Source organism: Panthera tigris, chromosome A2, assembly GCF_018350195.1.
Source record: "Panthera tigris isolate Pti1 chromosome A2, P.tigris_Pti1_mat1.1, whole genome shotgun sequence".
Taxonomy (NCBI): Eukaryota; Metazoa; Chordata; class Mammalia; order Carnivora; family Felidae; genus Panthera; species Panthera tigris.
In genome coordinates this window covers 16,984,246-17,009,698 of record NC_056661.1, presented here as the reverse complement: position 1 = coordinate 17,009,698, position 25,453 = coordinate 16,984,246, and the positions used below count along the sequence as shown (strand labels likewise).

Genomic DNA, 25,453 nt, shown 5'->3' with positions numbered 1-25,453 from the left:
TCAGGTTATGATCTCACGGTTCATGAGTTTAAGCCCTGCATTGAACTCCCCACTGACCGTGCAGAGCCTGCTTGGGATTCTCTCTCTGCCCCTCCCCTCTCCTTCAAAACTTAACTAATTAGTTAATAAGAAAAGCTGTGAACAAGACCATATGATCTGTAAGGTCCAGATATTTACTATCTGGCTCTACAGAAAATGTTTTCTGAAAGTCCTGAAGGCTCAGTGTGAAACTGCAGACAAGGAGGTATTTTACTGTTCTTGTGTATAGTGTCTCCGTTTGTCAATTTCAAACCGGTAGAAAGAGATGAAGGTATTATCCATTTTTCTTGCTAATCCCCCACAACCACCACCACTGTGGTTCTCTGGGGCCAGTGTTTCATGGTGGGGTTTTGAAGGAGAGACTTTTTTGTGGACAGGACTTGGAGATTCTGGTCAGAATCGCTTTATAATGTTGATTTCAGTTGTGACCAGTACCTTTTCAGATATTTCCTCCCACAAAGCCCATGTGTAAAGCTCATTCTTAACTGAGCTGCTATCCTCAGACTGTGCACTCGTGTGCTGTTAAAGTCCTCTCCATCCCCTGTGGTCTGTGCTTGGCATTTTGTGTCCTCAGGAAGATGTATGACCACTGTCCACCCAAAGTAACCAAAATGACAGCTTATTTTTAGGGTGTTTTTCTTGTAATGATTCTTCAGCTGCCTGCCTATACCAGTGTTTAGGGTAGTCATTCACTCCATAGATGCCCCATTATCCTTCCTTCTCCTCCAAAAAATGAAAATCTGGGCATAGAGATTATTACAGATTATTGTTCTTTTGGTATTTTAAATCCTTTGGAGGGTTAGGTATTTGTATTTAGCATTCTTGGGCATTGAATTGATCCCTTTCTTCCTAGTACACTTACCTTAATACTTTAAATCTCTTTCCACAGGTCAGATACCAGGCCCAGGTTCCATGATCCCTGGGCAGCCCATGCCAGGCCGCATGATTCCCACCGTTGCAGCCAACATCCACCCGCCTGGGAGTGGCCCAGCTCCTCCCGGTATGCCTCCAATGCCAGGAAACATCTTAGGACCCCGGGTACCCCTCACGGCACCTAACGGCATGTGTAAGTAGCGTGGTGGGGGGAAGCATCACCCTAGGGTCTCTCTGGGAGGGCTGGAGACAAGGGACAAAGGCTTTGTTCTCTAGATTATCTATAGTGTGGCAGGTCCGTGGACAGTGCAGCCTGTGACAGGGATTCCAGAAGATCGATCTGTGGTCCATGCTCTTCACCGCCCCTGATGAGCAGGTGCACAGGTGACGAGTGCAAATGCTTGCAGCATTTGGCTGCATGTGCCATAACCTTTGTGGCCTGCACTCTCGACACTGAGGTCTGTGGGGAGGCCAAAAGGTCATTCCTCGCCTGCTCCTATTTAAGCCGGTCTAGCTTGAATCTTATTAGACATACTGAGCTGCTAGTTGTTTTCCTACAGGAGCCTCTATGGACACAGGTTTCAAAATTGGAGGGTCAGAGAAAGAAAAAAACAGTTTAGGGCAGAAATAACAAGTTTCTCATATCTACTCCGGGATGTCGGTAGTAGCAACTTAGACTAAGGAGGGAGTATTGAGGGGCTATGTTGAGAAGGAACAGGAGGTCCCAGCAGACTCCATGGAGAGGACACAGTGTGTGTCTGGCAGGTGTATGAAGCCAGTTCCTTGCTCTCCCTCAGTCCTGGCCTCCAGAAGACTGCTTCAGAAGCTCTGACCTGTCCTTTACTCCTGTAGATCTTCTCAGAATGGTCCCAAAATGCAGTCAGTAGTGGCCAGATAACCCAGCCACGTCTTTAGTCCTGGTTCATTTAGATGTTCACATACGTGCCAAGGAGTCAACTCCTATTGACGGTACCGAGAGCTAGGTCTCGAGAATTCCTAGTCTCCAGGAGCTGTAGTTGGGAAAACAAGAAACGAACAAGTGGATAGTAGTATACAGGATTTACCACAAAGTGCCTGGAGTGCGCTGCAGCGCTCAGGGAGGCTTCACAGGGCCAGGAGGCAGGCTGCATAAAAGCTCATCTCCTTTCTCTCTGGGCCCCTAGGGACTAAGATAGTGTGGGAGCATGGAAGAAAGCCGTGTAGCTGGGTATAGGATCATGACAATAGAAAAAATGATCTCCTTTGAGTCCCGGTCAGAGGTTGTAGTATAGGGATACTTCTTTTCCTTGGCAAGAGAACCTTCACGTCGTTAACTTACAGATGGTAGGCAAATGTGTCAGCCTGCCGGGAGACTTGCCCGATTTGCCATCCCAGTTGCAAGAGCTGAGATCACTGGTCTTTACACTGTCCAGGATTTCATCCTGAAGGGCCGTCAGGGGAGCACCTTGAGAATATGGGGGGTTTCAGGTCCCCACTACCTGCCACAAGTGAGTGTTTCAGGGATTCTGAGCCACTGACTTGGCTGTTGGGTACCAGGCAGGCCTCCTCGGCCAGGGTGCTTCCTCCCTTCAGGCCTTAGTTTCCCCCTCTGAAAAGAGGACTCAAGAGATTTGACCAGTGGGCTCTCTCTCAGAGCTTTGAAGAGCTTTGGCAGTTTGGTGGCAATCTCTTGGGGGGAAGTTGGATGAACTGACCAGTGAGCAAGGCTGTGCTTGAATTATTTATTTGTTTCATATGTTTTTATTTCTGACAAAATCAAAAGGTTTTAAAAGCCCTGGATTAAATAATCTCTAGGGTTCCTTTGTACGCTAAGCAGCTAAAGTTGAAATAGGAAAGAGCCCCAGACACTGATACTAATTGTTCCCTTCAGGACCTGACCTAGTTTTGGCCAAAAATCCAAGGACTGCAGTTCAGGAGCTGTGGGGCATCCCAGGACTGTCCACCTTGTGAGCAGCCGCCTCGAGTGAAGCTCTCTGGCCCTGGTGGAGACACTTAATCAACAAGAAGTTATTGATAATCTATTTTGTGCCCACCTAGGCCAGGCACTGTGAGAGAAAGAAGACCCAGAACTTGCCCAGGAAGGAGCTTATCATTTAACTGAAGAAATAACAATTAGAACCATCAAAATGCAATAAACTCAAAATACACTTAAGTTCTGACAAGGTCTGGAGTGATTCTTGGAAGGGGTGGGCCTCGCCTTGGAGGAGGTTGGGACAGATTCAGACACCCCAGCACCTGAGCGGGGACCTGGAGGGCCAGTGGACCTGAACTGCGAAGACCACAGTGGCAGCAGTGCCACAAAGTCTGTGCTGATTGCCTGCTGCGAGGAAGATTACTTCCCGTGGCATCTCTCTCTGAACGGGCTCTTCCCCAAGCCCTTGCGTTTCCAGCAATGACGAGTCCCTCTTGGCTGTGTTTGCAGATGCCCCTCCGCCGCAGCAGCCGCCACCGCCTCCGCCGCCCACGGATGGAGTCCCTCCGCCTCCTGCTCCAGGCCCACCAGCCTCGGCCGCCCCCTAGCCTGGAAGATGCAGGCCGTGTCCACGCCCGGCGCCACCAGCTGGAGTGCGGATGACGAGACTTGTGTTCCTCAGCTTCCTTGGGTTTCTTTTAGGATTTTTCTCCTCACAGCCCCAAGCACGCATCCCATATTTCCCCATTCCTCTTGCCAGCCCTCTCCATGCTCTGACACCTCTTGTGTTAGTTCCTCAGCCAGTACACAAGGAGAGGCTTATGGTGACAGTGTGCCCTGGTCATCCTGACAGTAGCCCGCATCCCCCACAGCCTGGTGTGGGGTATGCGTACAGTTTCTCTGCAGGTCCTGTCAGCATTAGATTTTGACGTCTGTCATTTTGGCTCCCCCACAGTTTTTTGCTTTGTCTTATGTGGATAATGCTTTATAATCATTATCTTTTTTTTTTCCTTTGTCATTGTTGCTTTAAACGAGAGCATCCTAAGTTAATAGGAACCAAAAAAATGGTGATGGGCAGAGGGAATAGCCAAAAGGAACATACCTAAAGGCATTATAAGTGACCTTATTTCTGCTAACCTGAGCTGAGATTGGTGCTGATGATGAAGTTTCATGAGACTTTTGCCCCACACAGACGCACCAAAATTCGAAGAGATGGGGAAGGGACCCCACTGATTTTATTCCCAGCGAGGACCATGAGGGACCTCCACCCTGAGTAGCGGAACACGCCCCTTCAGTCCCTGGTAGGGTAGCGCACAAGCATTAGAGCAGACCCACTCCATCCCTGGCCCACCGGTTTGGCTTTCTATGCAGATGGTTTGTTGGTTTGGGGGAGGGATTTGGGGAGGCATTCCTTAGTTCCCTAGACTAGCCAGGAAAGCTGTAGGAGTCTAGGGCAATGACTATCGAATGAGTCTAGTCCACTATTCACTGCTTTGTACTCATTCTTTTTTTCCCTCTTTCAAAAAACCTTTAAAAAGGAAAAAAAAAGAAAAAAGTAAGTAGATAGTGCTGAATATTCTAGCTCATGGAACTTGGTTAGGATGGCTGGGGGTTCAAGTCCCCAAACTACCTCTTGCAGTCCAGGGTGAGTGGGGTTTAGTGAAGCGGTACTTTAGGTTTGGGATGGGATTGGAGAAGTGGGGCAGGATCAATGGCCTCTCATACCTTCTCCCTTCCCTTTCTGAGATCTCACATTCCATCTGTCAGGGTTGCCAAGGAGATGCTGGGGGTACCAAGGAACCCAGTTGGCAATCAGAGCATCATGCTTTTGAGGGCTGGGGTACTCGGAGTGGGAGATTGGAATGCCATTCCAGAGGAAGAGCCACAAAAATGCCTTAACTTGAGCCCATTTCAACCCCTGCTGATGAATGACTTGAGAGTTCTTGGTTTTCTCTTGTCCTTCCTGCCTTCTGTTCTTCTGTGGATGGGGGAAGGGTGTGTTTGGTGGAGCTTGATTTCCAAAGCACCTGGCCTCTTCATGTCACCCTCTCAAGTGGCAGTTTCATTATTTAGAATGCAAAGTGGAACACCTTTTGGGTATCTTTTTCTATATATTCTGTAAAGCTTTACATATGAGAGGATGTAGGGAGGTATTTGTAAAACACCTCAACTTTTTCTCTTAGTATCAGAAAGCAAAAAAATAAATAAAACCACAATTAAAATTTGCCTTTCAAACCCTCAGGTGTTGCCTCTAACCAGGTAGCCCCGGTTACCATCAGAGTACTGGAACCAAGGAGACCTTGTTCCTTTTGTGTGTGTGTTCTAGACTCTCAGAGTGAAAATGAGCTCGTTCCTGCTGGAGTTTGATTCCAATGCATTTGCCTCCAGAAAGATCCCAGTGCCTTTTGACAGTGGCCAGGGTTTTTTTTCCCTATTTCCTGCCAGTCTTTCCCAAAGGAAACTCATTCCAAATACTTACCTTTTCCACTGGGTTCTTAGAAGGAAAATGGAATTCTGGTTCATACTGTGGTCCCTTGTAACCTCAGGTCTTTAATGTGATCGCTTTCAAATTTAAAAGATCCAGGTGGAAATATTTTTACTATGCTGGTAACAATTCTACAGAATACCTGAATTCTTAACACTGTTATGTTTCAATATAAGTGGTGACTTTTTCTTTTCATGTCTTTGATCTGGTTTCGTTCCTGTAATACAGCCACCCAATTGGGGGGGGGGGGATGGGAATAATACGTGGGGTTTTTTTTTGTACAAACGTGTCTCAGTGTGGTGTTATTTTGGAGAAGGGGGAGTTTTGGAAGATTGGAGGAAATTGATCAAGAAGGCCTAATCTCCCTTTTTCAGTGAATAAATAGAACGTTTCTGGATTCTAGTCCCATTCTCTGCATTCACACATCAGTCTCTTCATGTGTCCTATGAAGAACCTAAATATTCAGCCCCACCCAGTCCTGGTCAGCAATTAAAGTTCAGTGATTCGGGGCCTCCTGACTGACCATTTCATGACACTTAAGGAGTATACAGTTAAATGTGCCTTGCCCACTGTTTGTTTCCATGGTAAAAATGAAGAAAGGGGTATGGCCAACATCCTGACCCTGCCAAGAGAAGAATGAGTAGTTTTGCTTTGGCAAGCTAGAGAATGTCAGGATGCAGTGTAGACAGCCTCAAGTTGGAGGCAGGCCTTAAGGGCAGTTAATTCTGTGAACCTTGATACACTTTTAAGGACAGCCTTTGAGCACCCACAGATGCAAACCCTGTGCAGAAGACAGAAGCCATTGCCTTCAAGATGCGTATGAACCCAGTGAGGCAAAAAAAAGTGGAATCTGGGTCTGCAGAGAGGTGAACGTTCGGCTTCTTCCAGAAGTGTGCCGGGCCAGTTGTGCTTTGCTTTCAGACCTGTTCCAACTCTTCCCTCCAGTAAGGGGTGTTCAGGCCAGCGGGGTCCCCCAGAGTTCCATTGCTACCCTAGGGTGATGAAGGAGGTTAATCCTTGATCCAAGTTAAAGACTGGTTTATAAATTTGAGTGTGAGTTCTATTTAAAGCATAACAGGACATGTACAATCAATCAATCTCTCACAGTCTCCTCAGATCCTTACTGTGGTGTGGTTCCCCCAAATGTGATTAAGGACAGCAGTTTTCCAACCTCAGTATGGATCAGGGTCACCTGATAGGATTTTTCGCATGCAAGCAGCTGAGCCCCGCCCTCAGAACTGATTCAGTAAGTCTGGAGTGAGTTCTGAAATTTTGTGTTTTTAACGTATTCCCAGGGGATCCTGATGCACCTGGTCAAAGGACCACCCTTTGAGAACCACTACTCAGGAAGGCTGTATGGTAGAGCAAGATCTCCACGGTTCCTGACAGTCCATCCTATGAGCTCCATTAGCCCAGTTAACATTTGCAGGCGTATGTGCCAGGCATTGGACCTTGCATGCCATGAAATAATAACTATGAATAAGGTAGGCAAGGCCACTGCACCGCAGGCCGCTTATGCTCTTATGAGGTGGAGGAATACCAGACCCAAAGTAGCTAGTAAGAAATAGGATTTTTTTAGAGAGTGCCAAGTGTTCCTGAAGAAAAAGAAACGGTGTAATTGAGCTTTCTGGGGGGTAAGGTAAATAGTCTGTGAATTGGATGTGCTTTCACAATTTCTGTCCTGTCCTGTCCCACTGGATGTGATAACCCGAGGAGGGTTCATCTTTCCAGGAAGACCTCATCCTAATAGAGCACCCTTTTATCTGGATATGCAGTGCCAGCCCTGAGTCTTTATGGAAACCCCGCTGCTTTCTGTTCAACCGTTCCTGGAACATGATGGCACTTCAGTTGCTCCTGTTGACGGAGGACTTCTTGGGGACAAGGTCAAAGTACTTTGATCCCCTGTTAATGGGTTATATCCAGCCAAGAAAGTCACCTTGCAGAATGGGATGGAAGTCCAGGAGCCCTGATGTTGGGTCTCCTTGTGAATGGCCCCCCTGGACTTCATTTCCCTGTGGCTTGTTTTTAGGCCTGCCACCTCTCCTATTAGGAAGCACCTTTGACCCTGAACTTGAAACCAGAGCTGAGACAGTAGTGACTAAAGGGGGAGAGTCCTGTGAATCAGCTTAATCAGAGGTTCCAAAAACAGCCGGAGCTAGCTCTCCCCGCGGATCCCCCAGCCCTCTCCCAACTCGTGAGACCCCAAGGAGGGAGAGCCTTTTCTGATCCCCTCTTCCTGTTCCTCACCTGCCTTGAAGAACTAGATCCATCTTTATTCTCTTGTGTCCCCAGAGGCCTCTCGAGGCCCTTCCACTACAGACCTTTAGGGTATAGCCTTTGCAAACTTCAGCAAAATAGCCATGCCTTAATACAGCACTGTGACCACCACCTTTAGACAACTGAGGAAAGAAAATACCCCCCACTCTCTTCTACGGCAACCTCCCACCTAAGGTGCTCTCACTACCACCAGATGGTCCCTGAGGGAGTTAGGAAGCAGCAGTGACATTGGATGGTAATAACCCCGTTGCACAAGCTGATTTCCATGGCTGATTTGGCCCTGCCACTTACGGATTTCCCATGGCCATCCAGATTGACTGGCATTCCTTTTTCCGGTCTGCTTATGGTACAGTAGCTGTGGGGTTCCTGAGAAGCACTTGGAGAGGTCGCCAGCTGGGAGAGGCCTAGTTGCTCCATATCTGATGCTGTGTTGGCTGTGCTGTGTGGCTTTCTCCCAAATCACTTGGCTTTAGGGTAATGAAATTCAGGGGCTTTTGCAGCAGTCTTGCAGCAAACCCACTGCCTGCCTGGACAAGATGCCCACCTCTAAATTGTCACATGCTTTTCTAGGATCAATACTTGTACAATTGAGAAGAACCCAGTTCCTGCGTGAGGAGGTGGTTGTCAGCGCTAATAACTCAAGTCCCTGGCCCTTGGTTCTTCTCTTCTTCCTGGTAATAGTGCAAGAAGGTCCACTACTAGCAGCTCATCCCCCAAAATGGTCAGAGCTGACTGCCCTGCAGCCCAGAACTCTGCTGGCAGGGGAGAGGCCATGCTAGATGGCCCTTTCTGACTCTGACTTAGGACATGAGTCTGGATTATTGTCACACTCTACCCTGTTAAGAAATCATAGCATTAATGTTTCAATGCCCAGGTGTGGGTGTTGGGGTTGGGAAGAGAGGCAGGGCTTCCATTCTGCCAAGTGAGGCCTGACCTCTGCATCCTGATCACTCTTATGAAATGAAGCAAGAATGAAAAGGTTTGAAATCAAGATCTTAGCATAAGTCCTGGCCTTACCAATCTGTGTCAGTGTGCAAATGTGCAAAATGGTAAGGTATTTGTAGCATGATGGTGAAGAACGAGACAAATTAGAGTACAGTACTAGGAAAACTAAAATGACAGTAGTTACTACTGAGGAACCATGCTGCATCCTGTCCCAATGAAAGTATGTCCCAGCCATGGCAACCAGAGCAGCTCCTGCCCTGGACAGCCCCCTAGTTAAGCTAGAGGCTTTCTGTGCACATGGAGGCAGGCTGTAGCCATGGCAATGGGCCTTATGCCTGCTTTGGTACTGGAGGCAGGTTGCCAAACCCAATAGGAACCTCCGAGGCATATGGAATCTTCATAAAGCATCCCTGATGCCCAAATGCAAAAAACTTGAATGGACATGGGCACAAGCTCTAGATCTAATTTTCCTTTTCTTTCACTCCTATGTCTTAACCACTGTGCCCAGAAAAAGTATTGCATTCACTGGACACTATGTTTACCACTTTCAACATATGTGAGTTGAGTTACTCTCCCAAGGTCACACAGATCTGATGCCGAATCCTGCTGTGTCACACCCCATTGCACGATGAGCTTCCATCCATCTCAGAGGTGTCACCAAACCAGGTATGCTGTGCTGAGTTCTGAAACTGCTGGTGAGGTCTGCTAGGGAGGATCAGAATGAAAGTGAGTGGCAACCATTGATATAAAATCCCAAAATGAAGAAGGTTAAAATTTGTCTCCCAGGAAGGGAAGAAGGTCGTTGAGGAAGGAGACTTTCCATATTTCATTTTATACCATATGCTCGTTATAATTCAAAAATTGAACTTAAGGGGTGTCTGGCTGGCTCAGTTGGTGGAGCATGCAACTCTTGATCTTGGGGTTGTGAGTTCAGACCCCAGGCTGGGCGTGGAGCCTACTGAAAAAAAATTTTAAGTGAAAATAAAAATATATTTAAATATTTAATGAAATATTTTAAAATGAAAAACAAGTAGCTAGAGTCTTAACAAAGAAGTGGAAGAATGGCCCCGTTCAGACCTTATGAAAAACACGCGAGTAGTTGTCATACCCCAGACCTCAAAGGGACCCATCCTTGAGGCATCCTTCCCACACAGACTGGCCTCAAGAAGGAGGAGATAGACGTGTCCACCAATATCCTCCACTCTGACAAACCACCACTCAAGAGTCCAGGAGACACAGAGAAGCAGAGGAACACCTAAAAACATGTACATAGGCCAAAAAAGAAGATACAGGGATAAGCTACAGACAAGGGAAGCGAGATGGGGTTGGAGGCTGTATTAGTGCCTCTGTGGCCAACCAACAAGTACAAAGCCCAGCCTGACCCTCTGCTCAGAGAAGGTGGTTGTTCCAAACTGGTATTTACTGTCCCCAGAGGCAGCAAGAAGCCATGTGGAAAGAGCCTCAGGAAGTCAGCCCCTTTGCGGAAAGCTCCAGACCTATGGTTCTGGGGTGGGAGTACCTGGTTGCCATTCATTTGTTTATGCTTCTACACCACCTCAGGGAGCCTCCCTGTGCCTGACCCTGTGCAAAGTGCCTTGCAATCCAGTGGGGAATTATCGTAGACAATTCAGTGACAGGTTCGCAGAGGCAAAAGGTGACAGGAACTGAGCTTTCTGGGGTAAGGAGTTTGCCAGGCAGACCTGGAAGGAAGGGAACACCAGGCCTGCTTAACAGACCGCTGCAGCAGTAGTTTCAGTGAGAGAAACACACTTTGAACCAAGGAAATCCCATCCAGAGCCACACGCTAGGACATTAAGGGATAGATTCTCCAATTTAGTCATCTATGTGGCTGCCTAGTTGCAGAAATGGGAGTGTCTCAAATACCAGGGGTGTCACGTCTAAAGTGTTGACCCTGAATGTCATCATTCGGGTCATTAACACATCAGGAGGTAGACGGTTGCTTTGGGCAATAAACTAGGTAACTAGGCCACAACTCTCCAGCCAAGCAGGGATCTGGGGATGAGGGGTCCCTGGCCGAACTGAGCTTTGGACGGCCCGCAGACTACTCTAACTCTGGGCCTGGTGCCCGCGCGTCCATAGGCTGTGATCTAGGCCATTTGGGTCTGTCCAGGAGCTTTAACTTTGGTGACCTGGAGCACATGGGCGGTGATGTATCCTGCGAGGAAGGGACCAGGATTAAAGGCCGCTGTCCAGGCTGCCCCGAAGAGGCAAGAAGGAAGGTGGGTTAGTCGCAGTCAGAGGAAGGTCTTGCCCCCTGCCCCTGGGATGCATTGCGGCGGGCCTGGCTGTGCAAGGTATGGGCTTTGGCTATGGACGGATTAGGTCTGATCCGATTAGAGCCCGGGCCGTCGGCTTCGCCCCCTTGCCTGGCGCTGCCAGCGCCCGCCCCGCCCTCGTGGACACCCGCAGACCTCCCCGAGACCCTTCCCCTCCCCGAACACGGCATTGGCGCAGAAACCTGAGAGGCTCCGTGCACCCCGGGCTCGGCTCATTTCCACAGCTCCAGCTCGGGCTTCCGCCCCCTGCGGCCCTTCCGAGCCCCGCCCCAAGCTTGCGGATGTCTGGGCCCCCGCCTCCGTGCTCGCCGCGTGGCGGGTGGGTTCCTCGCAGGTGGGGGGCCCGTGCCAGCCCTCCACGGGGAGGGCGGGCCCCGCCCCACAGGTCTCCCGCCCGTGCACCTGTCGGCTAACGCCACGCACGGCGCTGTGCTCCGCACCCGCGCTACTCCACGTCCGTTTGTCTTGGCGTCCCGAGCCGGGGGTCTGTCTGTCCCCGGCAGGCGGATCGAGCGGGGCCGGCGTCAGAGCTACGTGCGGCGGGGCGGGCGCGGCGGGCGGGGTGGGGGCGGCGCTGAGCGCGGCAGCGGCGGCGCGGGGAGGCGGGGAGGCGCGGCGCTCCGGGGACAGCGGCGGACGGCGGCGGCGGCGGCATGCGGCTTCTCGCGCTGCCCATCGTGGGCTGAGACGGCCGCAGCGCGGGCGGGAGGCGCGGCGGCCGGTGAGCCGAGGGCGCAGCCAGCCGGGCAGACCGCGGACAGCGGTCGGGGCGCCGCGCCATGGGCCGAGCCGGGGGCGGGGGCCCGGGCCGGGGGCCGCCGCCTCTGCTGCTGCTTCTGGGGGCCGCGCTGGTCCTCGCCACCCGGGCCGCGCCGGGTAGGTACCGACTGCGACCAGGACCCCCGCGGCCCTCGCGCCCCACCCTGGGCCAGGGTCCCGCTGGCCTCGGGTACAGGCGGAGTTAGCGAGCTGTGGCAAGGGGGCGGGGCAGCTCCTTGCCCGCGACCGGGGCGGGGGAAGGGGCGCGCGAAGAGGTGGGATACTTGGGGGAGGCCGAGGGGTTGGGGGCGGCCCCGGCCGGGGTGTTCGGACAGAGGTGCCGGTTGGGGGAGGGGCCTGGGTGGGAGGGGCCTGAGGGTGAGACTTCGGGGCGGGACCTTGAGGTGATGGGGCCATGAGGATGAGAGTTGGGGCGGGGCCTGGCGTGGGGCGGGACCCTGAGGGTGCGACTTTAGGGCGGGGTCTGGAGGTGAGGTGGAGCCCTGAGGGTAAAACCTCCGCCTTGGGTGGGAGGTGGGAGCAGCCGCGGGTACACTGCGGGCTTGTCGGGGGCGGGGTATGATGGCCGAGGGGCGGGGCCTGAGCGAGAAAAGGGCCCGGGCGGGGTGGGGGCGGGGCCTTGGGAAACCTTGAATTGGTCTCTTCGGGTGGGCGGGGGGCGGGGCCCTGACGCCGCGCCCCCTACCTCCCGTCCACAGCCCGTGAGGCTGGCAGCGCCGTCGAGGCCCACGAGCAGGTGAAGAGCATCCTGGCGAGGGAGCCGACTGCCAACGAAACGAGGGAGAAGGCCGGCCCACCAGCAGCTGAGGAAGATGAGACCTCGTGGACCGCACCTGGCGGTGAGCAGGCCATGATGGGGCCTAGTGTCGGGCCAGAGGAGGTGCTGGAGGCGTCGGCAGCGGTGACCGGCGCACCCTGGCTGGAGGCTGACAGCCCTGGCCTGGGTGGAGTGACCGCAGAGGCCGGCAGCGGCGACACCCAGGCCCTTCCAGCCACGCTCCCGGCTCCCAAGGAGGCCCTGGGACAGTCATCGATGGCCCCCTCCATCCCCAAGGCTACAGAGGCCAGCAGACCACCCTCCCCCACACCTGGCGACATGCTGAGCCCCGGCCCAGAACACCCCAAGGAGAGCCCCTTGGAGGTTTGGTTGAACCTGGGAGGCAGCACACATGACCCTCATGGGCCAGAGCCCACATTCCCCTTTCAGGGCACAATGGAGCCCCAGCCAGCGTCAGATATAATTGACATCGACTACTTCGAAGGATTGGATGGTGAGGGCCGTGGTGCCGACCTGGAGAGCTTCCCAGGGTCGCCAGGAACCTCAGAGCACCACCCTGATACTGGGGGAGAGACCCCTTCCTGGAGCCTGCTTGACTTATACGATGACTTCACCCCCTTTGATGAATCTGACTTCTACCCCACCACATCCTTCTATGATGACCTTGATGAAGAGGAGGAGGAAGAGGAGGATGACAAGGATGCAGCGGGAGGTGGAGACCTGGAAGATGAAAGTGACCTTCTGGTGCCTACCGAGAAGCCTGGTCTGGGGCCCGGGACTGGCCAGCCTACCAGTCGGTGGCATGCTGTCCCCCCACAGCATACTCTGGGGATGGTCCCTGGCAGCAGCATCGCCCTCAGGCCCCGCCCTGGAGAGCCAGGCAGGGACCTGACCCCAAGCGAGAATGGCACTGAGTGCCGCAGCGGCTTTGTGCGACATAACGGCTCCTGCCGGTCAGTGTGCGACCTCTTTCCAAGTTACTGTCACAATGGCGGCCAGTGCTACCTGGTGGAGAACATAGGGGCCTTCTGCAGGTAAGGGTGTGGCAGGCAGGTGCACAGGGGCTTGTAAAAGAACTCCTGAAGAGTGTATGTGAGGCAGACTCAGCAAAGAGGGGGATGTGATAGGCACAACTTCCAAGAGGTTGTATGTTCCCAGGCCAAGAGGATCAAGAGACATTCACTCAGATATCTTCTATGGGGAACTACTTCTTAAATGTACTTCCTGTGATCTCATCACAAGGAGAGATTCCTCAGAAATAAGATTTTGTATTTCCTCCAAGCGTGTTTTCTTTATCAAACCACTAAGCTTTATAAAGGCAAAGGGAGGGGACTTCTCTAAGGGTTTTGGAAAGAGGTCTTTACTGGCTTCAGGTGTTTCGTTGGAGAGTTCCGGCTATGCTAGCAGAAAAAGTAGGCCTATAAGCCGACTCTGGAAGAAAGATGGCTGCGGAGCACTCGCTCTGAGCCATGTGTGCGGCTACAGGAAGACCCTATCTCCCTGCAGGGCATGTGTAGGGAGGTGGGCATGTAAAGTCAGAGTGAGGACCTTCTTATTGGGAGCAGACCCCAAAAGCAGCCATTCAAAAAGGTCAAGTCAAACAAAGTATCTTTCCTGGCATATCAGATGTGGTAGGGTCTCTTAATTTGGGGTAGTGGATTTTTCCCTTCTACCTTGATTTTTGTCTTCCTTGGGATACCCAGTGCAGAATGTTTTGAAGACCCAGAGAGGTTAGTGTCTCTAAGGACATTGACTGTAGCCACCATCCCATGCCACCTCAGGAATACCTCATACACCTGCGTCATGGCGTGAGAGCTCAATGGTTTTTTGTGGAAGAATCACAAGTCAGGGGTGATGTGGATAGTTTCCTTGTCTCCATCCTCTACAGGCCCTAGAAGTAGAGTAGAACCCCCAGATTCCTCTGGTACCTGTTTCCATTGGTCCTAGGAGGAGAATTTCTGTAATCTGGGGGGTCTCTTTAAATGTCATTCCTGATGTTTCTCTTTCTTGGTTTTTTTTTTTTTTTGGAGGTGTGTAAAGAATTCAAATTCTGTAGGTCTTGATGTTCTGATAGAAGAATAACATGTAGAAGGCGTGAATGTTGTGCCTTTGGCATTAAAGCTTGACTTCTAGTTCCTTCTTTCATATAAATGATCGTGAGATGATTAGGGTCAGTCATATAGGATGTGCCCACACTGTTCTGATTGGAGTAGTCCAGTCATTGCTAAAAGGAACCATGATCAAGAAATTATGGCAACAAGACCTTGCCTGTTGGTTAAGGGCTACCAGAAATATGTGGAAACCCTGTGATTTTGCTCCTCAAGCTTTCGTTAGGGGAACTACAGTGATGATTTTAGCCTGGGAGCAGTGAAATCATTATCTTCCACCCTATCGGAGGCCCGCATTTTCACCTTCAAAGTAGTCTTCTCCTATCACAGTATGAAATGTAGGGTCCTTGCTGCTTCTGGAGAGCTAGAAAAGGTCCCAGAACCTCCTGGAGCTCTTGGGACGCCCCAGTGAGAAATTAAGCTTGTCCTTAGTAAGCTGTGTGGGTGTGCTGACCAGGGACCCTCCAGTGGGTCCTGCCTCAGAAGGGCTTTTCCATAAGTCTCCCCCCGCCCACCTTCCCCACCCCCTCAGCCCCCCCCCCCTTGCTCACCTTCCATCCCGGGGTCACTCTCCGGCCTCCCCCCTCCTCCCCCACAGCCTCCTCCTCCCGCTGTGCACAACCAGGCTCGGCTGTGGCCCGGAAACTGTTTTGCATTCCACTCACAGGAGACTGCCAAGCCCTCAGTTGCAGACTGCAGCATGCCTTTGTCTCCGCCGCCCTGGCCCACTGCAGGGAAATGATCGGAGCTACAGCAGAACTTCTCCAGAGCAGCAAGTTAGCAGGATCTTCTTTCCCCGCCCTCCCCAGACACATAGCCTCCCTGGACTGCAGAGGGTCAGTTGGAAAAGAAAGAAATTTCCTGTTAAGTCACATCTCCCCACCCTATTCCGGAGGTGGAGGAGCCCAGTTCTCCAATACTTAATTTCCCCATTCCTGGACCCCTTTTCTCTTGTCTGTCATTCACCCTGAGGTTCATGTCCTCCCTCATTTGCCTGCTTCTGTATCCTTCCACATCTTTCCTCTTTGAAGCAGCCTGGTTCCCATGGAAACAGCAATGTCATTGGAAGAGTTGGAGCCTGGGAATGTCCCCAAGGGCAAGAGAAAGTCACTCAACAAAAGGACTAAGACCCACCCAGAGGGTTGATTCTCACTGTGCTTTCCTGACATTTCTCATGGTAATAGGACACGAAGTTTTAGGGGCAGAATTTGGGGGGCTGCGATAGGAGGGGAATGTACATCCATCTTTGTGTTCGTCCTTGTCTGTCACTTCCTTACATTTTGGCGTCTGGATAGCCTGGTGAACTAGATGGGACTGCAGAACAGCAAGATAGGTTCTCACGTGCAGAGTGAATTGACTGCTTTTGGAGCCAGAGGTCCTATTATCTTGTCTTTCACCCAGAGCCAAGGGCAGGGGGAGCTGAGAGAATCCTGTGATTGTCATTGAGGCTGCGAGGGGGAAAGCCAGGGTTCTCACCCTCCGCAGTCACTTCATACTCATGGGAATGACCAGTTCACTCAGTTTCTCAGTGCCCTGGTTGCCTTGTTTATATCATGGACCTTAGCGCTGCTCTGCCCACTTCATGGGACGTCTAAGATTTACTTAAATTCAAGTTAGTTAACATACAGTGTAGTACTGGTTTTAGGAGTAGAAGCCAGTGATTCATCTCTAACATACAACACCCAGCGCTCATCCCAACAAGTGCCCTCCTCAGTGCCCGTCACCTCATGGGGTGGTTGTACAGAGTCTCAGCTATGAGGCCTGCACAGATCGGGGACATCTCACTTCCTCAACACAGTCCCAGGAATGGGCTGTTGAGGTGAGTATGGGGCTCAGGGACCAGGCCCTCGCTGTGGCCACGGCTGCCTGCCTGTCATCTCAGTCTCTCTCTGTCGCCGCCACAGGTGCAACACACAGGACTACATCTGGCACAAGGGGATGCGCTGCGAGTCCATCATCACCGACTTCCAGGTGATGTGCGTGGCCGTCGGCTCGGCCGCCCTTGTACTGCTCCTGCTCTTCATGATGACAGTGTTCTTCGCCAAGAAGCTATATCTGCTCAAGACAGAGAATACCAAGCTGCGTAGGACCAAGTGAGTCTGTGTGGGCCCGCCCCACCTGACCCTACGTCCGCACCCCTCCACCTGCTCCAGGGACATCGTCACGAGGGGCCCGGGCACCTGCTCTACATCCCTAGTTGTGTTTTTCACACCAAACACTCATCCAAGTGTATCCATTCCTATGCGGGATGTGCTGGCATTGCCGTAGAGCCCAAGACCCCGTGGCCCCTCTGCCACTGTCTGGCACTATTCCCCACACCCCCCACCCCGGGGATAGATGGTGCTTAAAGAAAAGGCCACCAGTGCACCTGGCTGTGGTCCCCCGTGTAGGTCACTATGCTCACCCCACCACTGGCTGACTGCACCTGTTTCCCAGGGCTTTGTCCGTCATGGCCGGTGTGAGGATCCCACTCACACATCTACAGGAAGGAACCCCAGCTCCCTCAGACCTGCTGTCAGTACGGGCTCTTCCTCCGCGAACACGGAAGAGAAGGGGCTTGGCAGTGCATTGCTGTAGAAAACTTGTCAACCCTTGGTCGGGACAAAAGTGCAAGGAATTTCGGGAAATCCACTTTACCTCTCCTAAGTAGAATATTGGGCGTGGGAGGGGCTAGGCTTAACTTCTGCTGTGGATTTTAAGGGCCAGATGGGAATAGAGTCTCGTGTCAGCTTCTCTCTCAGCAGAGGAGTGGCTGCTGTGTGCTTGTGTCAGTCAGCACGCATTTGCCTTTACATCCGTGCCTTCAACACTTGGACGTGACCTTATATGCTGAGAGAATCACTCTTAGCACTGAGCCAAAGAATGTCCTAAAGTGTCACTGGAGTCAGAAAAGGAGGAGGTGGCAGTTCAGCCGCCTGGGGGCCCGTGAGAAAATTTATGCAGAACTGCCCCCAACCTCCCTTTTACCCTGTTGCCCCCTTATCCCCTCCCCCTGACCTGAGACCCCCTCCAGAGAATGTGACTGAAGGACTTTCCCTGGGTCCTGGGAAAAGGACAAACACCATCTGTTGTTGCTCCTTTGCTGGGTAAACTCATGCAACGTGCACTCGCTGGCCTTTCAGCTCACCATCCTGGGGCAGAAGGGGTCTCTCCATTGTGCCTGTGCACTGAGGCGGGGCCGTATCTGTGCCTGTGATCACAAGCCAGGACCCTTGTTTCCCCACGCCTGCACCCAGGGCGGCTGCAGCAGAGGGGAGCAGAGGGAGAGGGTGCGACCACCTATCAGGATAGCTGCTGAGGAGGGTGGGGGAGAGAAGGGGCAACTGCTAGGGGGGCAGCAGCCAGAGACAGGGCCCGTTCTCGGCCTTCCTCCCCTAGCAGGCTACACATTTTGTACAGAGCATGGACCCCGTGCCCCTTCAGCTCAAACGCTGTCACCCTCATTTCCCAGGGCCGGTTACCGCTCTGATAACACCACACGTAGCACGACAGATACTGCTGTGCTGTACTGACTCTAAGATACACATCGCCCCTGCCCCCATATTCACATGCCTGAAATTGGTTGCTCGTATCTTATAACCACTGTTGGCCAGATGCAGTCATGATGTAGTTGTGAGTGCCTGGCGTTCGCGATCCTGGCCAGAGCTGTTCATATCACCATCAGTTCTTTATCTAATGTCACAATGAGCTACTTCCAGTATATAATAAACGCTCTAGGTGATAAGAAAGTATTGGATCACAGTTTAAATGGTAGAAGTTTTTTTCTCAGCGGTCCAGCAAGTAATGGCACATCTTATTACGGCCCATGGCATTTGATGAAATACAGTATTTGACCCAGGAAGCTCTCGTCAGGTTTGGCCGTGATCACTTCACTCACATTTTCCCTGCTCTCTTCTGTCCTAACCAGCAAATTCCGGACCCCGTCTGAGCTCCACAACGATAACTTCTCCCTCTCCACCATTGCCGAAGGCTCTCACCCAAACGTAAGGAAGCTTGGAGACACTCCCCGTACCTCCTTCCCCCCTGCCCTCACCTTGGCTCTCTGTGGTAACTTGTCTGTCAGGTAACTCGTCTTCCCCCCACAACTCCCCTCAGGCTAATGCACACCCGGCCCCTACCCTGTCTTTGATCTATTTCCAAGTGAGTGTGGAACCCCTCCCCACAGCTCTGGAGGTCAGCTCAGGGTGACCTGCTGGGACGGGGATTGTGGAACTGAGGGCAGGATGGCGTGTCATTTCCTTGATGCGCAGAGTTACAGGTAGTATGGAAGCTCTTTGTCTAGGAGGACTCCTGATTTTTAGCTTCGTCTAGACTTTAGAAGTCCGATTTGTCTTTCTCCTTTTCTCTCTATTTTCTGTATCAAGAAGAAACACTCTGCTTTCATTGAGAGAGAATTTCCTGGCAGGCACTGAAGTGAATGGTAGTTGCTCTTTGGGATGAGAGCAGAAACCTCTGGATGGCTAGGAAAACAGTGTCCTTTGTATTGTTTAAGCACCCTAAAACTGGCAGGCATATATCCACTGGTGAGGGTAAGGTAAGCACAGAACACTGGTGGAAGCATGAGTCTGGGGGTAAGTTCTCTTCTTAGGAAGATGGGCTTGTAAATGTCAGTTGAAACCCAATAGAAGGTCCCAATAGACCAGTTTCTAAAGATCCGGGCTTAGTGTGTTATCTGGACCAGACAACCAGTTAAGTACTGGATACTGTCAGAGAGAATTTCATAAATAAAGCGGAAACCATCCAAGCTCCAGATCGTGTCATGGCCAAGTCCAGGAATTCGGCACATGGCTCGTGCTACCGTATGGGACAGCACAGATCTAGATCGTTGTTTTCCTTTTATAGATGGGTAAAGTGTAGCCCCCAGAAGGAAAAGAGAGAAGAATAGTAAATGGGACCTTGTTCACCAAACCCCAGGAAAGAAGAACTTGGCCTGGTGGAGGAGGAGCAAAGAGGTCCTTTAAATAAGAAATGAAAGAGGTTAGTTTAGGATAATTTTTTGAAGTCTTTGATATAAAGGGTAGAGAAACAACAGATATTATTTTACTTGGTATGCATCAAGATATTAATAAGTTCAAGATGGACATAATAACCGAGGAAACAAGATGTCTTATAAACTTTAATCTTGATAAACACATTCATCAGCCCACAGGATATAGGCCTGTGCGTATACCCCCTTCCCACCTAGCCCAGCGCCTCGAGGTAGTATGCATTCAGTCATCTGTGGAATACTGGTGACTGATGGCCTACTGCAAGGTCTTCTGGTTCTGTTGTCTGATCTGCCATCTCATACATGTGGGGCAGCAGGTCAGACCTGTACGATGGTTCCTCCAGTCAGGGTATTCATTGTCCGCAGAGTGCAAATGTCTTAAGAAAGTTTCTGACACATACATTTTCTGTCACCCCAAGTGTAGAAAGACTCCTTCCCTCTTCCCAAAGAGGGAGAGGAAGGAATTAGCTTTTCTCGGAGGTCTTGGTTGCATGAGCCAATACAGAGGTTTCCAGTTCTTCTTGGCTGACCCAACTTTGTGGAAGGGACAGCATTTGTCCATGAACGTTCCCACTGACCTTGAACTCAGAACATGGCAAGCCTTAAAAACGGAGTGGAGCAGGGACTGGGCAGCTATGGCGGACTCTGCTGAGAAGGGCCGTGGGGTTTTCTGGGCAGTACTCAGGACATCTCTCAGTGAAGTGGCGGCAAGATGAGTTCTGGAGGTCTCTGTCACCTCTTGGATCTCGAAGGTCATTCCCACCTGGCATCTTTCCCTCAACTTGTGTCCCAGGGGACATCATGTCCTCTCTGCCAAAGCCCTGAGCATGAGAGGGGATGCCTGTCCCATCCAGCAGGGTGTGTACTTGTGGATTTTCTACCTTCATCTCTTAACGCTCTCCACCTAGCCCAAAAGTCAGACTTGGTCATACTGAAGGTCTTGCAGGCACTGGCAGTTAAGACCGTTGCCACTTTATTATGACGTGAAGCCCTATCTGTTGCTTCAGCCGCCACATTGGCTGCTTACCAGTGATGTTAGCAGCAGGATGAAAGCCGGGAGATCTCCAGGCGAGCTGGGAGGGGGAACCAGGAGCCTCCAAGTCACACCCGCCCATGTAGTCTCTGCCACCTCCTTCCCCTCACCCCTCAAATGCCCTTGGTATTGAAGGCTCTGAAAATTTTGGAGAGTCCTACTTATCTTAGGGGTTATTTCTTTTACATAAGTGAAGTGGACTGAGTGGGTCATTTTCCCCACCCATCTCCAGCAATCTCTACAGGCCACACTCTGAATGATTTCAGACAACATCTGGGAAGGAGCCGCTGCTGGTGTCTGTGCCGGCGACACTTCCCCTCCCCACCACGGCTCCAGTGGCCTCGTGCGGCTCCTCGCCTGGGTTCCACAGCCAGGGAGCCAGTGGCCGAGAGTGCGTGGGCCCTGGAGCTGAGCAGCCAGCCCCCGAAAGGAGCATCGGGGAAAGGGGAGGAATGGCTAGCGTGTGGGCAGCACAGCGTGTGGGAAGTCACCCGAGTCCCACGGCAAACGCTGCACCGTCAGCGAAGGTCGTGGATATAACTTGGTCTTCCTGAGATTTGACAGACCTTCCAGGATTTCAGTCTAGTAATTACTAGACTTGTCCATGGGGTCCTTTAGTCCTCCCCTGTCCTCCCCATCCCCAGTTTAAATCTTTCTTACTCCTAGGCTCGATTTCTTTCATGTATTTGGTAAAATACTGACTGCCCATCCCCTTCTGAGAGAGATTTGTGTCTGGACAAGTGGGGGTGCGGGCCTGAACCCACACTACCCCTGGGCTGAAGGATGTCCATTTGGCTGGGGTGGAATGCCGGGAAGGGGGACGCAGAGCAGTTGCCAGGACTTAGGCCAGATGGAGGGCCAGCTCCGTCTCCACGAGTGACTTCTGCAAACCAAAGGCAGACGGGCCTTCTGCAGAGGGTTTCAGCAGCCCTAAGCTTAATAGGATCTAGTTCTGGAGGAGACATGTGGATTAGGATAGCTCCATCTTGGTTTAGACACTGCCTCACCTGTGCTGTTTGTTGGAAGTACTTAGCTTGTCTAATAGCATCGTGGGATACATATGTTCCTTATTTTTAGAATATCCGTATCCCACCTATCGGCCCAGAAGTCGGCTTTCTCATCTGTCTAAATCCCATGAGCCCTCAAGGGGCCAGGTTTCATTTGGGCCCTCACCTTCATGGCATCACAGCTTAGATGTCCAGATCTGTAAACACCCCTAAATCTACTTTTCCTCACATGATGCCCCTGTTTGCCCTCAAAGCCTGTCTGATGTCAAGGATGGGGTGGGGGGAGCAGGATGTGGAACAGCACGGAAGTGAGAACTGTCCTCGTGAGAGGGTGGGTGAACACAGGCTATCCTCTCCTGTTCCAGGCTTGCTGTGATCCAAAGTCTGTTCTATCCAGGATCTTTACTTTTTTTTTTTTTTTTTTAAGTTTATTTATTTATTTTGAGTGTACTTGGGCATGAGTTGGGGAGGGCAGAGAGAGAGGGAGATAGAGAATCCCAAGCAGGCTCCGTCCTGTCAGCACAGAGCCCAACAGGAGGCTCAAACCCACGAACCGTGAGATCATGACCTGAGCCAAACCAAGAGTCGGACGCTTAACCGACTGAGTCACCCAGGTGCCCCGACCCAGGACCTTTAAAGGCCCACCTCTCAAGCTTCCATGCCCAGTGTCTTTCCCCAAACCACGCAGAAGTACATGGAATGAAAATTGCAGATCTACCCCCTCCCGCTTCCCTCTCCCTAAAGCCTGTGTGTGTACGTGTGTGTACGTGTATACATATACTTAATATATCATGGAGATCTTTCCATCTCACCACATCTAAATTTATGCTCTTGAAAAGGTTTTTTTCTAAATCTCTCCCAGCAGTAATAGAAAATACCAAGTACCTGAAATCTGCCTCAACACTATATGAAGTTCATTTCTTCTTATTCTTGTGGAGTTGTGAATGGGGAACGTGTGTTCTCCTGTTGTCCATAAATCATTCCTGAGGTCTTTGAAACTGTATTATAATGCTGTATTCAAGCCAGTCTTCTGAAAAAGTGCTAAGTGAGGCTGGGAGCAGGGGGAGGTGACAGTGGTTTGTTTAGGCACAGGACTTTTGAACACCCGTAGTGTCCTGTATAAGCCTGAAGCCTTTCCCTACCTTCTGTCCAACTAGTCACTACCCTGACCTAGTGCTGTTATGGGTCAAACTCAGTAGCAGTCAGCATGGGCAAGGACTCGCCACAGTTGTGTGGAGACTGTCATGTTCCTTCAGCATGATGATGACCTTCAATTTTGGAAGTGGTTAAACCAAGAAAGGTCTGAGCTAGCTGGTCAGATAGCAACATTCTCTACCCTTCTGGCCACCGGTGAGCCTGCCTGGGTGTTCACCCAACCTCTTTGATCAGCAGAGTTCCAAGCACTTACAATAGCTATTTGGAGTGCCTAAGAAGGAACTGAGGCCAGCTGAATCACACTGGGTATATAGGCATATCTCCAAGGTATTGTGGGTTCAATTCCAGACCACTGCAGTAAGTGAATGTCAAGATAAAGCGAATCAGACAAATTCTGTGGTTTCTCAGGGCACATAGAAGTGATGTTACAGCATGTAATCTAGCAGGTGTGCGATAGCACTTTGTCTAAAAAGATGTACGTATTAATTAAAAAATACATTATTGCAAAAAATGCTAATCACTATCTGAGCTTTCACTGAGTCATAATCACTGATGACAGATCACATAACAAAAATAATAATAATGAAAAAGTTTGAAATATTGCGAGAATCACCAAAATGTGACACAGAGACACGAGGTGAGCAGTTGCTGCTGGAAGAATGGCACCCACAGACTTGCCTGCTGCAGGGTTACCACGGACCTTCAGTGTAATAACATTTTGGGGCGCCTGGGTGGCTCAGTCAGTTAAGCTTCCCACTTTGGCTCAGGTCATGATCTCACCCTTCGTGAGCTCGAGCCCCTCATCGGGCTCTGTGCTCAGCTCAGAGCCTGGAGCCTGCTTCAGATTCTGTCTCTCCCTCTCTCTCTGCCCCTCCCCTGCTCACAGTCTGTCTCTCTCTCTCAAAAATAAACCAACATTAAAAAAAATAAATTTAAATTTAAAAAATTTAAATTTTCAATGAAAAGAAACGGCAGTGTCTGCAAAGCATAATAAAAATGAGGTGTGCCTGTAACCCCCAGATGGCCCTGCAGGAAAAGCACGGCAGGAAGGCCGGTGCCACTGTGGGAGTTCTCTGAATGCCCAGAACACAGACCTGGAGGACTATGTACTGGTGTGGGGTTTCCAGAAAACCTCTGACAAGCAAATTCAGTTCAGGGCCAGGAGGTTGTCACAGGGCTGCAGGCAATGTACATGGAGAGACATGCATACATGGGGCGGGTTCACGTCAGAAATGGGTGGGAAGCTAGCCGCATGAGTATTGTGAGTATTGTCTGACGCGAAGCCGCACGAGTACCATGGAGGCGGCCAGACTCACCCGGGCGTGGATTGTAAGTTAGCATCTTTTTTTTTTTTTAATTTTTTTTTTTTTAACGTTTATTTATTTTTGAGACAGAGAGAGAGACAGAGCATGAACGGGGGAGGGGCAGAGAGAGAGAGGGAGACACAGAATCGAAAGCAGCTCCAGGCTCTGAGCCATCAGCCCAGAGCCCGACGCGGGGCTCGAACTCACGGACCGCGAGATCGTGACCTGAGCTGAAGTCGGATGCTTAACCGACTGAGCCACCCAGGCGCCCCTAGCATCTTTTGGTAGATCAACTTCTCCTGGTAAAGGGGCACGCACATCTCTGGCCTCTTGTCAAAGGAGGTATACTTGCCATGGGGAGAGGGGCCCTAGTTTTGCTGGGAGCAGCTCTGCACCTGACCATGGGCCTATTCGTGCCCCTGACTAGGGGAGCTCCCTGACCAGTACCTTTCTGGGAAAGCAGAGCCGCAGCAGGATGGAAGGCCCTGCCCAAGGGGAGCTCTGAGACTCTTGAGGGGCCAGATCAAGTGTTAAAGGGACTATTTCTCTCCCCCTTCCCCCACCCGCTCCCCCTCCCCTCTGAAAACCTCAGACTGGCCTCCATTAAAGGGATTTGTAATCCGGTTACCTGCCAGCTTTCATCCCTGTCTGGCTAGTATTTTTTTAGGAAGACATTCCTAGAAAGTAGCTGCTAAGAGTCTTAGAGCCTCTTTCTTTCTTCTTTCAAAAGCCTAGAGTGTTATTTGATCCCTCTACCCACTGTCTCCTTCATGCCCCTCCTCATCTTTTCTCCTCTTCCAGGATGACCCTAGTGCTCCCCACAAAATCCAGGAAGCTCTCAAGTCCTGCCTGAAAGAGGAGGAGTCATTTAACATCCAGAACTCCATGTCACCCAAACTTGAGGGTGGCAAAGGTGACCAGGCTGACTTGGAGGTGAACTGTCTTCAGAATAACCTAACCTAAAGCAGAACAAGAAGAGAGGAAATGGGGGGGGGGGGGGTGCGGGGAGAAACATGACCTCCTCTTGTACAGAGTCTATTTCTTGTAACCATTTGTTAAACTCTTTTCTTTTTCTGATCTCATGGCATGCTTTGATGTATTTTGTACAGGAGGGGAAACACACACACACACACACACACACACACACACACACACACACACACTAAGCAAAGAACCCAAACAAAATTGCATACGTTGGGTTGTTTTGTCTGTGCTGTCTGTACATTGCTTCTGCTGCTGTGATTTCTAAACCTACGCTGTTATTCAACTACTTTTTTTTTGTACTTTGACCCACCTTTTTTTGAAATAAGAGTAAAAAACAAAGTTCTTGAAATAAAACTTTTTAAAAAGCCATTTTCCTAATGTCATTGTGTCCACTCACCACCCATTCTTGTCAGTTTGAGTTGGAATTCTTACCTTCACTAAAAGCATATATTTGTACATGTTTGAAATCCCAGAAATGGTCTATATATT

At 51.0% G+C, this 25,453-nt stretch overlaps 2 protein-coding genes across 8 annotated transcripts in view; both read left to right on the top strand.

Moving 5' to 3' along the window:
- Window positions 1-5,504, top strand: part of SMARCC1 (SWI/SNF related, matrix associated, actin dependent regulator of chromatin subfamily c member 1) — a 201,888-nt gene extending 196,384 nt beyond the window's left edge. For 3 of the 4 annotated variants that reach the window (XM_042978828.1, XM_042978827.1, XM_042978826.1), the window contains exons 27-28: window positions 929-1,105; window positions 3,335-5,504. In XM_042978828.1, the coding sequence (XP_042834762.1) occupies window positions 929-1,105; window positions 3,335-3,432 (275 nt within the window). In that variant the 3' untranslated portion in view covers window positions 3,433-5,504. Of the gene's footprint in view, window positions 1-928; window positions 1,106-2,782; window positions 3,065-3,334 lie in introns of those variants that run through there. The other variant, XM_042978829.1, reaches the window with a different exon arrangement.
- Window positions 5,505-11,438: 5,934 nt separating this feature from the next.
- CSPG5 (chondroitin sulfate proteoglycan 5) lies at window positions 11,439-25,140 on the top strand. Of its 4 annotated transcripts, none has more exons than XM_042978830.1 (5): window positions 11,439-11,704; window positions 12,307-13,420; window positions 16,399-16,587; window positions 18,402-18,477; window positions 24,782-25,140. In XM_042978830.1, the coding sequence occupies exons 1-5, from the start codon at window positions 11,608-11,610 to the stop codon at window positions 24,941-24,943; spliced, it is 1,638 nt and encodes a 545-aa protein (XP_042834764.1). In that variant the 5' UTR covers window positions 11,439-11,607; the 3' UTR covers window positions 24,944-25,140. The 4 variants fall into 4 exon arrangements, with proteins under 4 accessions (XP_042834764.1, XP_042834765.1, XP_042834766.1 ...); XM_042978831.1 differs by lacking the exon at window positions 24,782-25,140 and adding an exon at window positions 15,162-15,330 and having other exon boundaries at window positions 18,402-18,478; XM_042978833.1 differs by lacking the exon at window positions 11,439-11,704 and adding an exon at window positions 11,945-11,991.
- Window positions 25,141-25,453: the final 313 nt, after the last annotated feature.